The sequence below is a fragment of the Harmonia axyridis genome, chromosome 4 (assembly GCF_914767665.1).
Source record: "Harmonia axyridis chromosome 4, icHarAxyr1.1, whole genome shotgun sequence".
NCBI lineage: Eukaryota > Metazoa > Arthropoda > Insecta > Coleoptera > Coccinellidae > Harmonia > Harmonia axyridis.
The window spans coordinates 11482941-11498832 of NC_059504.1; the positions used below are offsets into that span (position 1 = coordinate 11482941).

Here is a 15892-nt window from a genome sequence, read left to right on the forward strand (position 1 = left end):
ACCTATATGTTATGTGGTCTTCAAAGGTCCAATTGGCGCTTGAATGACGAGCGCTCGAAAGCTTCTGACTTCACGTCTTTCCTCATTTTTCTTTTCTTGATATTTGATACGCCATACCCGAAATGGTAAAACCAAACACATCATCTCCATTAAATAAACGGAAGTCTATCTCATGGTTTCCCGTATCAAAATCGATCATTTATGCAATATCCTTTCGAGATATAACCTTGGGCCGCATTACAATGATAATTGAGCTTATAAAACGTGACATATGACAGTTATTCGAACACAAACAATTACACCAGTCTGCATTGCGCAATAGTTGGTAGCTCTTTGATAAGGACAGTGGACATAACAATATTTGGTATTTCACGTGATTATCATTACTGTCTCATTCACTGTGTCTTACGTCAATTTTTACGTTTGACGATTCCAGAAATTTTAAACTCAAATAAATAAATCAAGTGATTTATTCTCAGTTTGGTTTGGCAATTCATCATGAATAGACTCACGCCTGAACAACGCTTGCAAATAGTGCAATTTTATTTCGAAAATAATGTATCACTACGTCCATTTTATTTTGTTTAGCGATGAAGCGCAATTCTTGTTGAATGGCTACGTCAACAAACAAGACTGCCGCATTTGGAGTGAAGTTAATCCTCAAGTGTATGTCGAAACACCGTTACATCCAGAAAAACTGACTGTTTGGTGCGCTTTATGGGCTGGTGGAATCATTGGTCCGTACTTCTTCAAAAACGATGATGACCAGAACGTTACAGTCAATGGTGATCGGTATAGAGCCATGATTACTAACTTTTTCATTCCTGAATTGAACAACCATGATGTCCAGGAGCTGTGGTTCCAACAAGACGGCGCAACATGTCACACAGCTCGTGCCACAATCGATTTATTGAAAGACACGTTTGGTGACCGCCTAATTTCACGTTTTGCACCTGTGAATTGGCCTCCAAGATCTTGTGATTTAACACCGCTAGACTACTTTCTGTGGGGCTATGTAAAGTCATTGGTCTATGCGGATAAGCCACAAACCCTTGACCATTTGGAAGACAGCATTGGTTGGAAAAAGTCATCGAAAATTGGACGTCCAGATTGGACTACATCCGAGCCAGCTGTGGCGGTCATATGCCAGAAATCATATTAAAAATGTAATGGCACAAGATCATCTTGCGGATTTATGAAATTCATGTCAATCGAACAATCCATCGTTGTTTCATTGCAATTTAAAGTTTTATAGCTCTAAAAAAACACCCTTTACCATATCATAAGAGGGATTAATTTCGAAATTCAAACGAAAAACTAACAGCACACGTAATGACAATTTCAAAACTTAAATGGCCACTATTGATCATAGAATCTGGTGTTGAATTTTACCGGCATAATTTTGGTATCTCAATCCCGATGTCCTTGCTCCAGTTTCTACAACAAAGCGGACCTTATCCAGTGACACTATAATTGAAATTTTGACGGTAACAGCTATATAATCTTCTGGAATAATTGAGGGTGCAAAAATTCCGAGTATTTGGAGAAGTAATTAGAACTTAATAGGGTTTAATTACTTCAGCGCACGGCTCCACCGCGTCATTAGAGTCTCAGCCCATAGAATAATGATCTGCCTACCTTACCATTTAATTGCTTAATGGAGCAACTAATTCAATAACTATTTTCCTATTTGAGTAAGAGCAAGGGTACTATTGCTCCAGTGCGTGTTGCATCGCCTGTGTGCCTTTTCATTAAGCTACTGATGTGAAGAATCTGGCTGTTTGTTCTCCATCAAAAAGTAGTGGCGGGGCTTTATTACTCCCATTAAGGTTGGGTCTAGCTTGACTTTGAAGCATTAGCACTGCTAGATTTCACATGAACGAAAGTTTCGGGCTAACACTTCGCTCGATAAGTTTCAGGCCTATAACCTTTTCAATTGAACATGGTTTCATCGATTTTCAATTCGACAAGGAGCATTGTTTTGGTGAAAGAGCATACATATTTTCATTTCTCATTTTAGGACATTTCTTTTCGTTTCTGTACTCAATCGATCCAATAACATTCACTGTTGATGGATAACCTTTGTCAAGATAATCCATGAATAATATATCATGTTTGTCCCAAAATAAGGATGTCATAACTTTGCCAGCTGATGTTTGAGATTCTGGTCGCTCTGTATGGGTTTCATCGACTCATTTTCACTCAGCTAACGCTCACTTTGACTAACGATTGTAGTGATGAATCCATATTTCATCCACTTCAGTATATCGACACCAAAAATCTTGTTTATTTCGATTAAATAGCTCCAAACGCCGTTTGGATGTGTTGTTTCTTTCATTTCTTTCATTTCGAGCAAAGCTTTCTCATGAAAAAATGTTCACGCAAAATAGTGAACACTACTTTCTGACATCTCACGCATCTTCAGTTTACGATCGGTTATAGTAATTTACGTAACAAGTCCGGAAAATAGGGTTTTTTTGGACGAATAGACAAAATTCCAGGACGAGCGTAAGCGAGTCCTGGAAGTCTGTGAGTCCAAAAAAAACATTTTCGGGCTTGTTGCGTACAATATTTTTTCGGCAACCATGTAAAATAACACTATCGCTGCTGCTTTCCATATTTCATTGTGATTGCGATCAAAAAACATGCAAATTTTTGACAACTAATTTCATATGAACTGTCAGCCGTTATCTCGGTTGCTATGGATTCTATGATTCTTTTCCGGCCTAGTCCGGGAAGTACGTACTTTCCGGACTAGGCCGGGAAATGCTACTTTCTCAGAGAAAAAGCGTTCGGGAAGTGAGCACTTCCCGGACGGTTGCCGAAAAAATCCATTTTTTGAACTTTTTGATGTTATCTGAAACCAGTGTGGAATTCGGGGGAGCAATCTTCGACATCATTCAAAGTCAGCATATCACCTTTTAATCGTTGGAGCAGAGTCTGAATCTTAGACTATATGATACAATGTCGTTGGTCTTAATGAAACTTATCAAGCCATTACTTTGCTTCCACATTATTTTTGCCATGAAAAAATCAATATCAATACAGGAAACACGTTTTTATCCATTTTTAAAACAACAAATGTAGCGTCACATAACCTTCAATATCTCGATCCAGACATAACTCTATGTTCCGAAAATACCAAACCCGAGATATTATTGTTGATTAATTTTGATATTTAAAAGTTTCTATTATCTATGAGTCATACATTTTTTCGGGAATGATGAATTTCAGATTTTTCCGCCCTGTCATATACAATCTTTGAAAGAAGAAATATTAAAAAAAATTATTGGATAGGGGACACCCGGGTTTGAACCGGGGACCTCTCGATCTGCAGTCGAATGCTCTACCACTGAGCTATATCCCCACGTGGTAACTAAAGAGAAATTAGTGTAATAAGAACAAAATATACTAAAATAGATATTAATTTTGGCTTATTATGTATTTCCTATAACGATTCTTTGGATAAAGTTAAAAAAAATCCTTCAGTTTATTGATTGATATTAATACTATGATAAACCATAATGAATTTCTAGAAAATTACATTTCTCGTTTCAAAGCTCAATGATAAATCGGCGAATCTATATTCTAGAACTTAGATCTGTTTTCTTTCTCTTCATATGTAATATTATCCTTCCCTTAGGCCAGTTGCACCATTTGCCTAAACATTGATTAAAAATTTAAACGTTGATTACTCTATGATTTCTTAAGAGAAATCAGAAATTAATCGACGTTTAAATTTTAATCAATGCTTAGGCAAATGGTGCAAATGACCCTAAGAATTCGTTCCATGTCCTGAATATTTATTCCGGAATTACTACCTACCATCACGAATAGGTGTTGTTCATCTCTCACTGTTCATGTTAATTCATCATATAAATAAATAAACTATGGTTTGAAAATTCAGCAACAACTTTCCATTTTCGTTAACAATATCGATATGGTACACGATTATTTCTCAGCAGAAAGGAAGAAACCTGTAATCAAGTATTATAAAGAAACTGAATTAAACTCTATGACAATCTCAATATATCCAACAGTGTTCAACGAAGCATCCTTTTTTGGTCTTGGCTGTAAGCTGAATGAGAGTAGTAACCTTATTCATAACCATTCATGGATTTCCGTCTGTTCCAATATACCCATCGAGCAAAATCCTTATTTGGATATTTCTGGTTTCACGACCAGTTTTACCAATATTATAAAAACTGATGATTTCAGAAAAGACAATAGGATTGTTTTTATAGTGATTGTTTCAATCCTCCGGATTTTTCATCATTAATTCAGCATTCATTAGCGATTCATGTTTCCTTGAATTTTTCATGATTTGGATCGATTTTTTTTTATTTAAACAACCTTTCTCAATCGAATAAACAATGATACAAAAAAATCAAAAATTGACTCATAATCAGTTGTAATTATCTCAAATTATCCACTTTTCAAGGTGAATAATATCTTTATTAACTAATATAATAAAACATGGTGCAATCTTGTACATGAATTCTATGACTTCCTGTATATTTTTCGAGTCATCTCCTCTTACAACTTGCACTTCTCGAGGTCTGTCTAAATTACTTGAATTTTCTCACGTAATCCATTCATCAATCTCATTCTAGTCGAGTTGTACTGAGAAAGGAAGTACCAGTTCTGATGCAGGATTCTGCAAGTTCAGGACTTGTAAGAATCACAGATACGAGACCATGAATAATAAATGACCAAATGACTTTTCATCAACTTCGAATGAAAATATTACTCCTTCTCTATATGTTGATTTCAAGGTGAAAAATATCTTCATAAACTAATATAACGGAACATGGTGCAATGTTGTACACGCATTCTATGACTTCCTGAATATTTTTCGAGTCATCTACTGTTCTAACTTGCGCTCCTCAATGACTGTCTAAATTTTACGAATTTTCTCACGTAATCCATTCATCAAACTCACTCTATTTGAGTTGTACTTACTGAGAAAGGAATTACCAGTTCTGATGCAGGATTCTGCAAGTTCAAGACTTGTGAGAATCACAGACATGAGACCATGAATAATAAATGACTTTTCATCGACTTCCAATGGAAGCATAAGTGCTTCTATGATGACTAATGGAAATTGATCATTTATATATTAAATGATAATGTTTATCAAGGACTCCGACGAATTCTGATGTGATTGAATAAATTGGTTTCAATAAAGATCACCTAAGAATTGTTGGTTTGACATGCTGGTATGTAGCTAAGTTAGTTATTTATTGATTCTCGACTTTTTTGATATTTGTTTCTTTCAAATTCACGGAGATTGAACCAAAATATGACGGGGCAAGGTATTTCTTCATTTACCCCAAAACTAAAAACACTAGCTGGTATTTTGCACAAACCTGCTCTTGCATAACAAGATAATAAATTGCAGGATATTGACTCTATATAATGAGTGCAGATATTCATATAATTGATAATGTATCAATTAATACTGGTTACTAATTCCTCATCAACATTCCATATTAATAAAGCATATATTTGATCTAGTTTTCGATTTATTGATGTATTCTTGTTTTCTGGTTGCCAGGCAAAAATTATGTATTTGAAATGATAAAATTATCTTGTATCGTTTCATTGCACCTGTGTTCTCAAATTCGGCTGCAAAATACAATAATCATCGATTTGATTAGAAAAAATTATCTCTATTACCTAAGTTTATTCACCTCAAATTCTACGTTTCTCTTCTGAAAAATTCAATATAAAGATCAAACTCCAAAATGTTAATCTGGTTTTATTAATTCTAAAACTGCAATAATATTTTTGAACTTGCCGAAGAAAAATAATATTGTATTTACTTAATATTATAACTGCAATAAAAACGTTTGTTTTTATTTGGGTTTGAGATATGTAGTGAAATTTTGAATAACTTAATTGATTTTTCATTTCATGCAAAATAAATTATTTTTATTGTTATAAGTGTGCAGTGTGCAGTTTTTTTGTGTCAATAATAACAATCTTTTGATTCATTGCCAAACATTTGTTTAAAAGAAATTCATTTGAACTTATCACAAAACAGCTCGATTTGAAATGATTATCGGGGTGTCCCAAATTCGTTGTCAAGTGAGGGTATCTCAGAATACTTTTGATCTAGAAAATAATGAATGGCTCGATTCTTGATTCAGTGAAAACCGCTACCTTATAACTGTTTTTAATTTTCTCTTATTGCTTTAAATCAGTTGAACTCAAAAGGTAGCGGTTTTCACCAAATTAATTCTCTCAAAAATCGAGCAGTAAATCTGTCATTCATTTTTTTTCTACATCAAAGATAGATAAAACAAAAATTGTTATTAGTGGCACTTAAAAACCAAATTTAGTGCATTTCCTACATTGAAACTTGTTATTCTGGATAAACTAAATCAATCAGATTGAACTGATTTAGTTTGGACCGATTATTAATCGGCAACACCGCACATCGAAAACTACCTGAAACCCAAACAATAAGAACGCATGGTGCAGCTTGCCACCCACCAAAACCAAACCAACCCTCATTCGTATGGTGAAGGGTGAAAGGTAGAAAATATCTCGACCATCCTGTCTTCTGGCAGGGCAGATGCAGCGAAATTTTTTTATGCTCTTCCTTCTTAATTATTTCTTAGTAGTCGGTTTGTTCGAGGCTATCGCGATGAAGCTTTTGTTTTCCAGCTCCTTGAGATATACGACAGCTGCTTCTGAGGCGTTGTTGTAATTGGAGCTATTCGCTAATGGATAGTAATCGAAGAAAAGGAATTGTTGATTAGAGAAAAGGCGAGGATGATATTACAATTAGTGGAGTATAATGGAATGCAGTATTTTCGGGAAGTTTTGTAACAGATAATGAGGAGAATTAAACACAGTTTTGATAAAGGGGATATTGTGTTACCTACTTCGGTTATATTGCAAAAATCCTGCAATACACGTTTTTAAAGGTGAATCATTACTCAACAAAAATATCCAATTTTACAGTACAGCGATAAAAGGCTGATAAAAACAGTATTTTTTCTATGACGACAAAAACATTAACATTTTATCTCTGTTGACCGGTCACAAAATATCATTTTCTTTGAAATTACCTTTTTCTCCGGATATAACAGGCCAATTGAAAAGTCCCCGGTCTACCATAGTAAAACACATTTTTTTGGCAAAGTTCGATTTTATTACCCAACATAGTTGCCTTCGAGGGCGATACAACGATTATAGCGATCTTCCAACCTTTCGATACCATTTTTGTAGTACGATTTGTCTTTCGCTTCGAAATAGGCCTCAGTTTCGGCGATTACTTCATAAGTGGCGCTAAATTTCTTTCCAGCGAGTATTCTTTTGAGATCTGAGAACAGGAAAAAGTCACTGGGGGGCAGATCTGGCGAATACGGTGGATACAGAAGCAATTCGAAGCCCAATTCATGCAATTTTGCCATTATTTTCATTCATTTGTGACACGCCGCATTGTCTCGATGAAACAGCACCTTTTTTCCCAAACGGGGCCGTTTTTTAACGATTTCATCCTTTAAACGATCCAATAACGCTATATAATAATCGCTGTTGATGGTGTGGCCCTTTTGGAGGTATTCAATGAATATTATACCTTGCGCATCCCAGAATACTGATGCCATAACCTTGCCAGCTGACTGTTGTGTTTTTCCTCGCTTTGGATTCGGTTCATCGTGTGCAGTCCACTCAGCTGACTGTCGATTGGACTCCGGAGTGGAAGGATGGAGGTCGGACTGCTGTCAAATTTTGACACGTATCGTTTGAAGGTTGGTACTTACTTAAAAATCATATGGATTTAATACTAGCACCGCCATCTGTGCATCAGACCGGGGTCTTTTTAATTGGCCAAATATATGAGTTAGAGTAAAGGTAGAGACTTAGCTTAAAAGTATTTTATTTTGCAAAAGTTGCATTTCTTTTTTATCAGTTTTTGTATATGGTATAACATAGTTTTTTCGCAGAGTAGATTTATCTGGAATATTTTGGTTGGTATATTTTCCCAATGCTTCATTTTTCAATTACGCCAATTGAACTTTTTTGTTGCTGTTGCGCTCCCTTCACAATATTAATGAAACAGCACCTACCATCAGTTGTAAAATCCCCGATCTCTGAAGTCTCTGAGAAATTGATACAAAACTGACAAAGTGATCGTTTGTCTTTCAGCACTTTTAATACTGGGTTTGCTTTTCGAAATTGGACTACAAACGAGCAATTCGATGGTTTAAAATGATTTATTTTTTGGTAAATCCATTTCTTTTGGGTTGGGTAGGTATAAGGTCATAAAAGTTGTTTGGGATTTGCCAAATATATTCTCGAATTATGGTTCTGTTAGATGTTTTTAGACAAATTTTATCTTGCAGATATGCAGATAAATAGAAAATTGTCTTAAATATGCATTAGAATATGGAATATGCAAATCCGTATTTATCTGAAGCCTAGTAGTGAGTATCAAGATCGGTAAGCATATTTCACCGACAATGACAATGGTTTGAGGTCATTTGTTTTTAACGTTCTTGTTACTTATAGCGTTTTTTGTAGGATCCCATTACTTTTTTCTTGATTTGAATGAATCAATTTCAAATTGATCACTGAAATATTAAAAGTGACTTATATGAAAGTCATATTTCTACTACGAATTGTAGGTACGTTTTTATTTAATGTGTTCAAGTATTTTGTTTGTGGATCTATCGAAATTTTATTTATTTTTTTAATTTCTGAATGCAAGAAATGTGGATTTATGAACTTATTATGAAAAAAAATTGCAGCTGTTTATTCTTCCTCGACTGAGGCTACTCAATTGAGAAGATTAGGAGTGTCATGGGTTTTACCACTAGATAAGAATCCCCTGCTACCTGCGAAAGTGCAAGTTATAGAATCATAGAGTGTTGTAAAATAATAAACAGAGGTGCCTGAAGATAATTCCATGGATTTTATTGCTCCTAGATTATTTACATTGTTTGTTGTTTGCATAGGAAAAGGGCATGGGTATTTATCCTAAATTCCTACAAAATAATATTTTGGCATTTACTAATATAGGTAACGGATAACATTCTTCTTAGGGCAGTTATCAGTAAGGACGCCAGATTTCAAAAACAGGGGCGGCCAAGAGATTTTTTTTGGGGTGGCCAAAGTAAACCAAAATTATTGTTCTGCTAATTTTTTAGCCTTAGTATGCCCAATTTTAGGAGGGCCAGCAGAATTTTAAGGGGGCCCGGGCCCCCCTGGCCCCCTTATAGCACTTATAGCACCCTGTATAGTGGTTAATCTCTTTTTATGTTCCCTGAAAAAAGTTATGGGATAAATAGAATCCAAAAACCGATTTCAAATGGAAAAAGTACTGAAGTTTGGAGCTTTTGAGCTCTCGTCCATTCATGCACCAATTGCGCCCTTGAAGACCACATAACTATCAAAGAGTGCAATTTTCACATGAAAATTGTATCGTGTATTCATCCCAAATTCCTACAAAATATTATTGTGCATTAACTAATACCTATAGGTCCTATAGATAACAGATGACACTCTTCCTAGTTCAGTTTTTGATGATTTTATTATTCTTGTCATTACATGGGTCGTTATGTATTACGCAAAATAATGCTTTTCCAAAAACATCATTAATACAACTGAACAAACGCTCAAAAATTGAGACCAACAATTCTGTCCTTAGACTCAAAACAATCCATAAACGTCAAAATGTTGTCCATCAATAATAACCATCTATGGGCCCTTTAGACACAAGAACCCTCCTACCTTAAAAGCACAGTATCAATCACTCTCCTATTTGTATCTCAATATTTTCAAATCGCCCTCGAACTATCCGCTTCTCCTAAAGCACATTAGCATACCGGTCACGCGCATGCCCGTCCCACAGCGAAGCGTTCCTCAAATCGACGCTGCAACTCGCTCTACTCTACTCTCCTTCTATCTGCCCGAACCCGTCGATAGAGCAGGTTGGGTGACGGAGTCAACGCGCCGTCCGCAACTACGTAATTCTCGTGTCGATCTGTGACGTTCGGGGTTTTTTTCTTGATTTTTTGGATTTGACAACAGTGGTTAAAAGAACATCAGCTACAACCCTATTGGATTAAACAACTTTTTATTTCTAACTGTGAGTATTTTCATTTGATTTCAGTGTTTTAATCGGTTGTGCGGTGTTTACGAAATACGTAAGTTGCGACTTTTTGGTGGCTGTCAAAATTGTTTTCGATGGTTTTCGCCCGCTCGATGTTGAGTGATTTCAACTTGATTGGGGTGTTTTTTGATGTTGTTCGGTGTTAATTATTCGAAATTTATGAGTTTTTCTTACGAGTTTCCAGTTGTGCGTTGTTTACGAGAAACGTCAATTGTTCTTTAAGTTACACTCGAAGTTACATCTTCGATTATCGTGTGGAAATTTATTTCGATGATTCGATTTCCGGTTTTTGACTGTATTCTTTCCATAGAAATGAAACATTTCGTTCAGTTTGACAATCAACCACTCAAAGTTACCAATTTATTTATCGTTTTTAATATTTTTCTGGCAGAATATTAGATTGGTTTGTTGCTTTGGTAATTTCGTGAATGGGTTTGTTGACAATTACGATACGTCCGGAAAAGTGATCCTATCAAAATTATTATACAAGAAAATTTCACAGAAGAATTTAATGGAGGTAGATATTTCGTATAATTATATCTCTAGTTTTGAAATTGTCTTCTGTTCCAGATTCAGTTCAGGACCGTCTTGGACGTTGTTGATATTCCGACAAACTTTAGTGCAGTGTGTATCCAGATAAATCAGTCAAGATGCAGAGTGTGCAAGAGGTGATACAGGGTGGTCGTGTTATAGTGGACAAATCGGTTGAAAGTGTATCTGCCAGTGACGATGTGAAGAATGTCGTGGTTTCCTCAAGTTCTCGGGATCGCGAGTGTAGGGTCCCTAGGGTTATGAACAGTAGGGACGCAGGTTCGGCTCTGCTTTCTGGAGATTCGCATTCTCCTCTAGTTATCGGGGATAAGTACAGGCTGATGGATCTTGTTGATGGTAGTTCCTTCTATAAATGTGTGAATATCGCCACCGAAGAGGAATACGCTTGCAAGGTTAGTGTCATTGCTAGATAGGATAGTTAGATGGGAGTAAATCTCTATCTTTGAAGGATTTTTCCGATATTTACCCCATAATAAGTTTTCTAACAAAGTTTTTCAAGAATTCCTATTTCGGAGCAAATTCAGCTATTCTGATCCTGTTATGCAAATAACTTTCCGGAACTGTTTTTGGTCATGAAAAGTTACTTTTCCGGTCTAGGTCGTCAAAATTCAACCCTACCGGTTTTTTTATGGGTAAACCTTGGACAGTGGGTAAATTCACACTTAAAACCAATTCACATCGAAAACATCCATTTCTGTAAAGTGACAGATAAGTTTCTTTTATTATACAAATGATTTTGGCCTTTCCTTTTTGTTATAGGATATTTCGATCAAAATCTCAGTTTATATTATTTTTTACGGCAAGATGCTCCTGCAGCACCAAATATTACCTTATTCATTAAGTAAATGTGTTCTGGTGTTTGCGTATTAGGTGCCTTGATTTGTTCATCTGATAAATATTTTGAATTTTTTCGGTATCTATTTTTCATTCTGGGGTTTCATAAAAGGACGTTATTTAGAATAATCTCAAATATCAACATTTTTGTACTGAGTGATGAAGTAATTTGACCATATTATGTAGACGCTTTCAATTTCGTCAACAAATGTGAAAAGTACTCAATCATTACATTCTCAGATCGTCTTTTCTTCTTGGCAATAATTAATGAAACGTTTGTAAGCGTATTTATATTTCACCTTGGATTTATTCGGTAATAAGTTCAAGATGACATTTTGAGCAGCATTTACCAATTATGGTGGTGTCCCTCACATCTGATTATCAGAATATCATCATCACTGATTATGAAAATTAAATGAAATTCTGAGATTTCTACATTCAAAAGTGGCATGCTTCAAAATTCTATACCTAGATAATATTTAAATTCAAAATAAACATGAAAATGCGTATAATGTGAGTTTCGTTGGAATTCAATTTCTGATGATTATAGAATATCTAACAGGGCTACGTCTACTGGGTGCAATTATTTCTTTTATGTACGCTAACGCAATATTTCAGAATGTTTGTAAGGTGCTACATAATATTCATTATCTTATAAACTTCTAGACGTACCTACTTAATATCGATCAATTGAAAGTAGCAATATTAATACCTCGAAAACCACTCAACAAAAGTTATAAAATAAACAAAATTCAAATCGAATAATTACCATAATAGGTATTATCGAAATTTTCGACAGTGTTGTGATATATATTCCAGATCGATATTTTATAACTTGACAAACTGTTCCGCCGAGGCTACTGTGTAGACCCGTAGAAAGTTTACCTGAAAACTATTACAAACGTAAAGACCCCTTGTGAGAAGATCAAGATCAGGTTCTACGAAAACAGGTCTAAGCGCTCGTTCGCCACAGGTACACCGGGTCGTTCTATTCGTGGAGCCCCATTTCTTGTACCGCGTCGGCCCCCCTTTACAACAATCATTTTACTTTCACGCTCGTGCAACACACGTGCCCCGTGCAGAAATTATCTCAACCGGTTTTCCTCGCTGATATTTTCCGTCCGATCAAGGACAAAGGGGAAAAACGTTGTTCGTGATCGGCCGGGAAAGAAATCGAAAACAATAATTCCATCAGCCGAATTGTGACAAATATTACCACAAGTCGATAAAATTGCCGTGTCACCTTCAATGTCGAATACGATGTTGCGCCATGTTGATACTGTTTGTACAAATATTTCGAAAGCCGTCCGAATTTGTACACTCTCGTCCGTTGGGAAATTCTTGGTTGGGTAAAGATTGTGGGTCGTTTTGTTTACACGAATGTCGCGCTTGATTCCTCCGGAGAAAAAAAGGACTTGAGTAAATAAATACCGTCGGAAACGCACCGAGGTTTTTTGCGCACGTTCGGTAGTAGTTTATCGAACAAACTGATGAGTGAATTGGATGACAATACGCTCAATAAGTCCAAGGCCTGGAGCACCATTTTCTTTCTTACACCACTTTTTTCTTGGACAGTACCAATGATGCTCCAAAATTTGTCTGTCAAAATTTCAGAACATGAAGTTTGGTCAGGATCTCACAGTAATAAACATAGATAGAGTAAGCAGTAAGCAAGTTTTGTCCCCAACATGAACTATCAAATTTGACATGAAGCGCGCGGAACTGAAAACATCAGTGATACGATATTTCACATAATTCGCGAGTTTCTCCACAAAGAACGCACTTCTTTTGTCCCATAGTGAATCAACGTTTCATATAACCTCAAAATGTATTGAGATGAGTACCTAAGTATATCAGAAATTCCGAGAAATTCAGAAAACAAACTTCAAGCGCGCCAAACGACGTGAAACAACCGATGACACTAGGAGAGCAAAAGTTGCCAAACCTTGGATTTCAGCAGTTAGATACAAAAAATAATAAATATTCTGCTAATTATAAATTCGACAAAAAGGAAAAATATCGGATTCCAAATATTCAAATTTGTATTTTTAATCGGGAATCATTCAAATAAATATATTTCATTCGATATAATATACATTCATAACGATAATCCGACAACGTAATCTAACCATCTTGGGGACATGTAAAAATTGCGTATACTCCCTCTATCTATGTTTAGTACTCTATGGCCAGGATCGAGATATTGAAGGTTGAATGTCGCTACTTTCGTTGTTGTTTGAAAAATGGATTAAATAACTTTTGAAATTGGATCATTTCTAATGGAAAATTCTTTCTTTTTGGGCAGATACCTGAGTATTCGCACAGAAAAATCATTTTCTTTTTCGAATAAGAAGCTGCGAAGCACATTTTTTTAAATAAGTAATTTTTCGATGTCCCGTCAAGTCGAGCGTCAAGTTGAAACAAAATTTAAACAGAATGTTGCGAATAATTACTCGGATGTTGAACCCTTTAGATTTTTTTTTATTTAAAATATTGTAGTAAGGCGATTCCTCAGGAAATTTTGTGCTGTTATTCTACGCAAAAGCTTGCAAAAATTGGTTAACTATCAAAATTTTTTCGATTCGATATTGAAACGTTCGGATCTAATTTCACCATTCAAATATGACAAATCCCAACCGTCCCTTCATGAAGCCAACATCATCATAAGCCCCGTACCAAATTCCTCGGCGCTCGAACAAAGTGGAAAACTCGGAAAAACAAATAACTCTCGCTACGTCTCCCTTTAATCGAATTTCCAATTGACGGTTCTCACTCGACACGATGAACCAACAAAAACCCGCTCTAATGGGCCTCAATTCTCCTCTAAAAACAAAGGGAGCCAACAGGGAAAATCGAGGATGCACTCCAGTCTTGACGGCTCCTATATAATTAAAGAAAATCTGCCGGAAAGTCGTCTCGCGTACGATCGAGACTCGGATCAAACCACTCCCCCGAATTGCGGGAAAAACACTTCGGGAAAATGAGCGCGAGAACTCTTCTCGGAACTCACCAGGAAATTCGATGGTTCGGTGGTAGCAATTTCCCAATATAAATATTTGGGAGGAGTGAACGGAGAAAACTAACAATTTGGAAAAACTCGCTTAGTTCAAGTTTTCCAACGATGTTGAATAATATTCTGTGGTTCCGTCCGTGGGGTCGTTATCGAGGTAACTTTAGAAGAAAAACAATTAGAGACTTGAAATGTTAACGTTTGAGCAAGCGTTTGAGTAACCAAAACGCTGTGAGTAATTGAGATTTTATACTCTCTCGGTATAACATCAAAATCGGCAAACATAGAAATTCATAAGGCGTATGTGTCTAATACAGAAAGGCAGTAAAAACCTCAGAGTAATAAACATAGATATAGGGAGCATATGTCATTTTTATTTCGCAAATTTTGTCCCCAACATGAACTATCAAATTTGACATGAAGCGCGCGGAAATGAAAACATATCAGTGATACGATATTTCACTCAATTCGCGAGTTTCTCCACAAAGAACGCACTTCTTATGCCCCATAGTAAATCGACGTTTCATATCAACTCAAAATATATTGAAATAAATACCTAAATATATCAGAAATTCAAGCGCGCCAAACGACGTGAAACAACCGATGACACTTGGAGAGCAAAAGTTGCCAAACCTTGTATGTCAGCAGGTATATACAGAAAATAATAAATATTCTGCTTATTATAAATTCGACAATTAGGAGAAATATCGGATTCCAAATATTAAAATTTGCATATTTAATCGGGAATCACTCAAATAAATATATTTCATATTTCATTCAGTATAATATACATTCATAACGATAAAGTAAAATTGTGGATTTGAAAATATATCACAATCCGACAACGCAATCTAACCATGTTGGGGGACATGTAAAAATTGCGTATACTTCCTCTATCTATGTTTTTTACTCTGTGGTAAAAACATCACAATTGAGACATAGAGTAACGACGTTTACCGAGAATTCAGAAAATTATTCTATTCTTCAACTCAATCTATGAAATTGATTCAATTGATACTGAACGAGCGTGCAAAAGCTCACGATCTATAATCAGTGTTTTTCTAGAATTCCATTCTAACCTTGCAGCGAGCCTTGCAGTTAGTTCCCCAAATCGCAGGCCCCATATTCAACCTCACGAATTGAAGTTCTTAGTTCAAGGAAGCGTCCCAATCGAGGAGTTCAAATGGCGAGTCAAATGGAAACATCGTTTATCATCACAAGTCCTACATTGTCTCAGCAGGAGAATCGTAACTTTCGCTGCGGATCTGACAGCCCGCATTGAAAGCGTCGAGCTTCACTAACAAACTCCGACCCGTCACAGACTTCCTCAGAAATCGCTGTTTACTCGTTCCTACAATTATTGAATAATC

The 15892-nt window shown here is 35.9% G+C and overlaps 1 protein-coding gene and 1 non-coding gene across 3 annotated transcripts in view; one reads left to right on the top strand and one right to left on the bottom strand.

The window, feature by feature from the left end:
- Positions 1-3295: 3295 nt before the first annotated feature.
- On the bottom strand, positions 3296-3367 carry Trnac-gca. The gene has a single exon. It is a non-coding gene; the product is annotated as a tRNA-Cys (tRNA).
- A 6552-nt stretch (positions 3368-9919) lies between these two features.
- LOC123679270 (tribbles homolog 2) overlaps positions 9920-15892 on the top strand; it is a 200993-nt gene continuing 195020 nt past the window's right edge. The window contains exons 1-2 of one of the 2 annotated variants that reach the window (XM_045616772.1): positions 9920-10102; positions 10697-11070. In XM_045616772.1, coding sequence (XP_045472728.1) covers positions 10777-11070 — 294 coding nt within the window. In that variant the 5' untranslated portion in view covers positions 9920-10102; positions 10697-10776. Of the gene's footprint in view, positions 10103-10490; positions 10644-10696; positions 11071-15892 lie in introns of those variants that run through there. The other variant, XM_045616773.1, reaches the window with a different exon arrangement.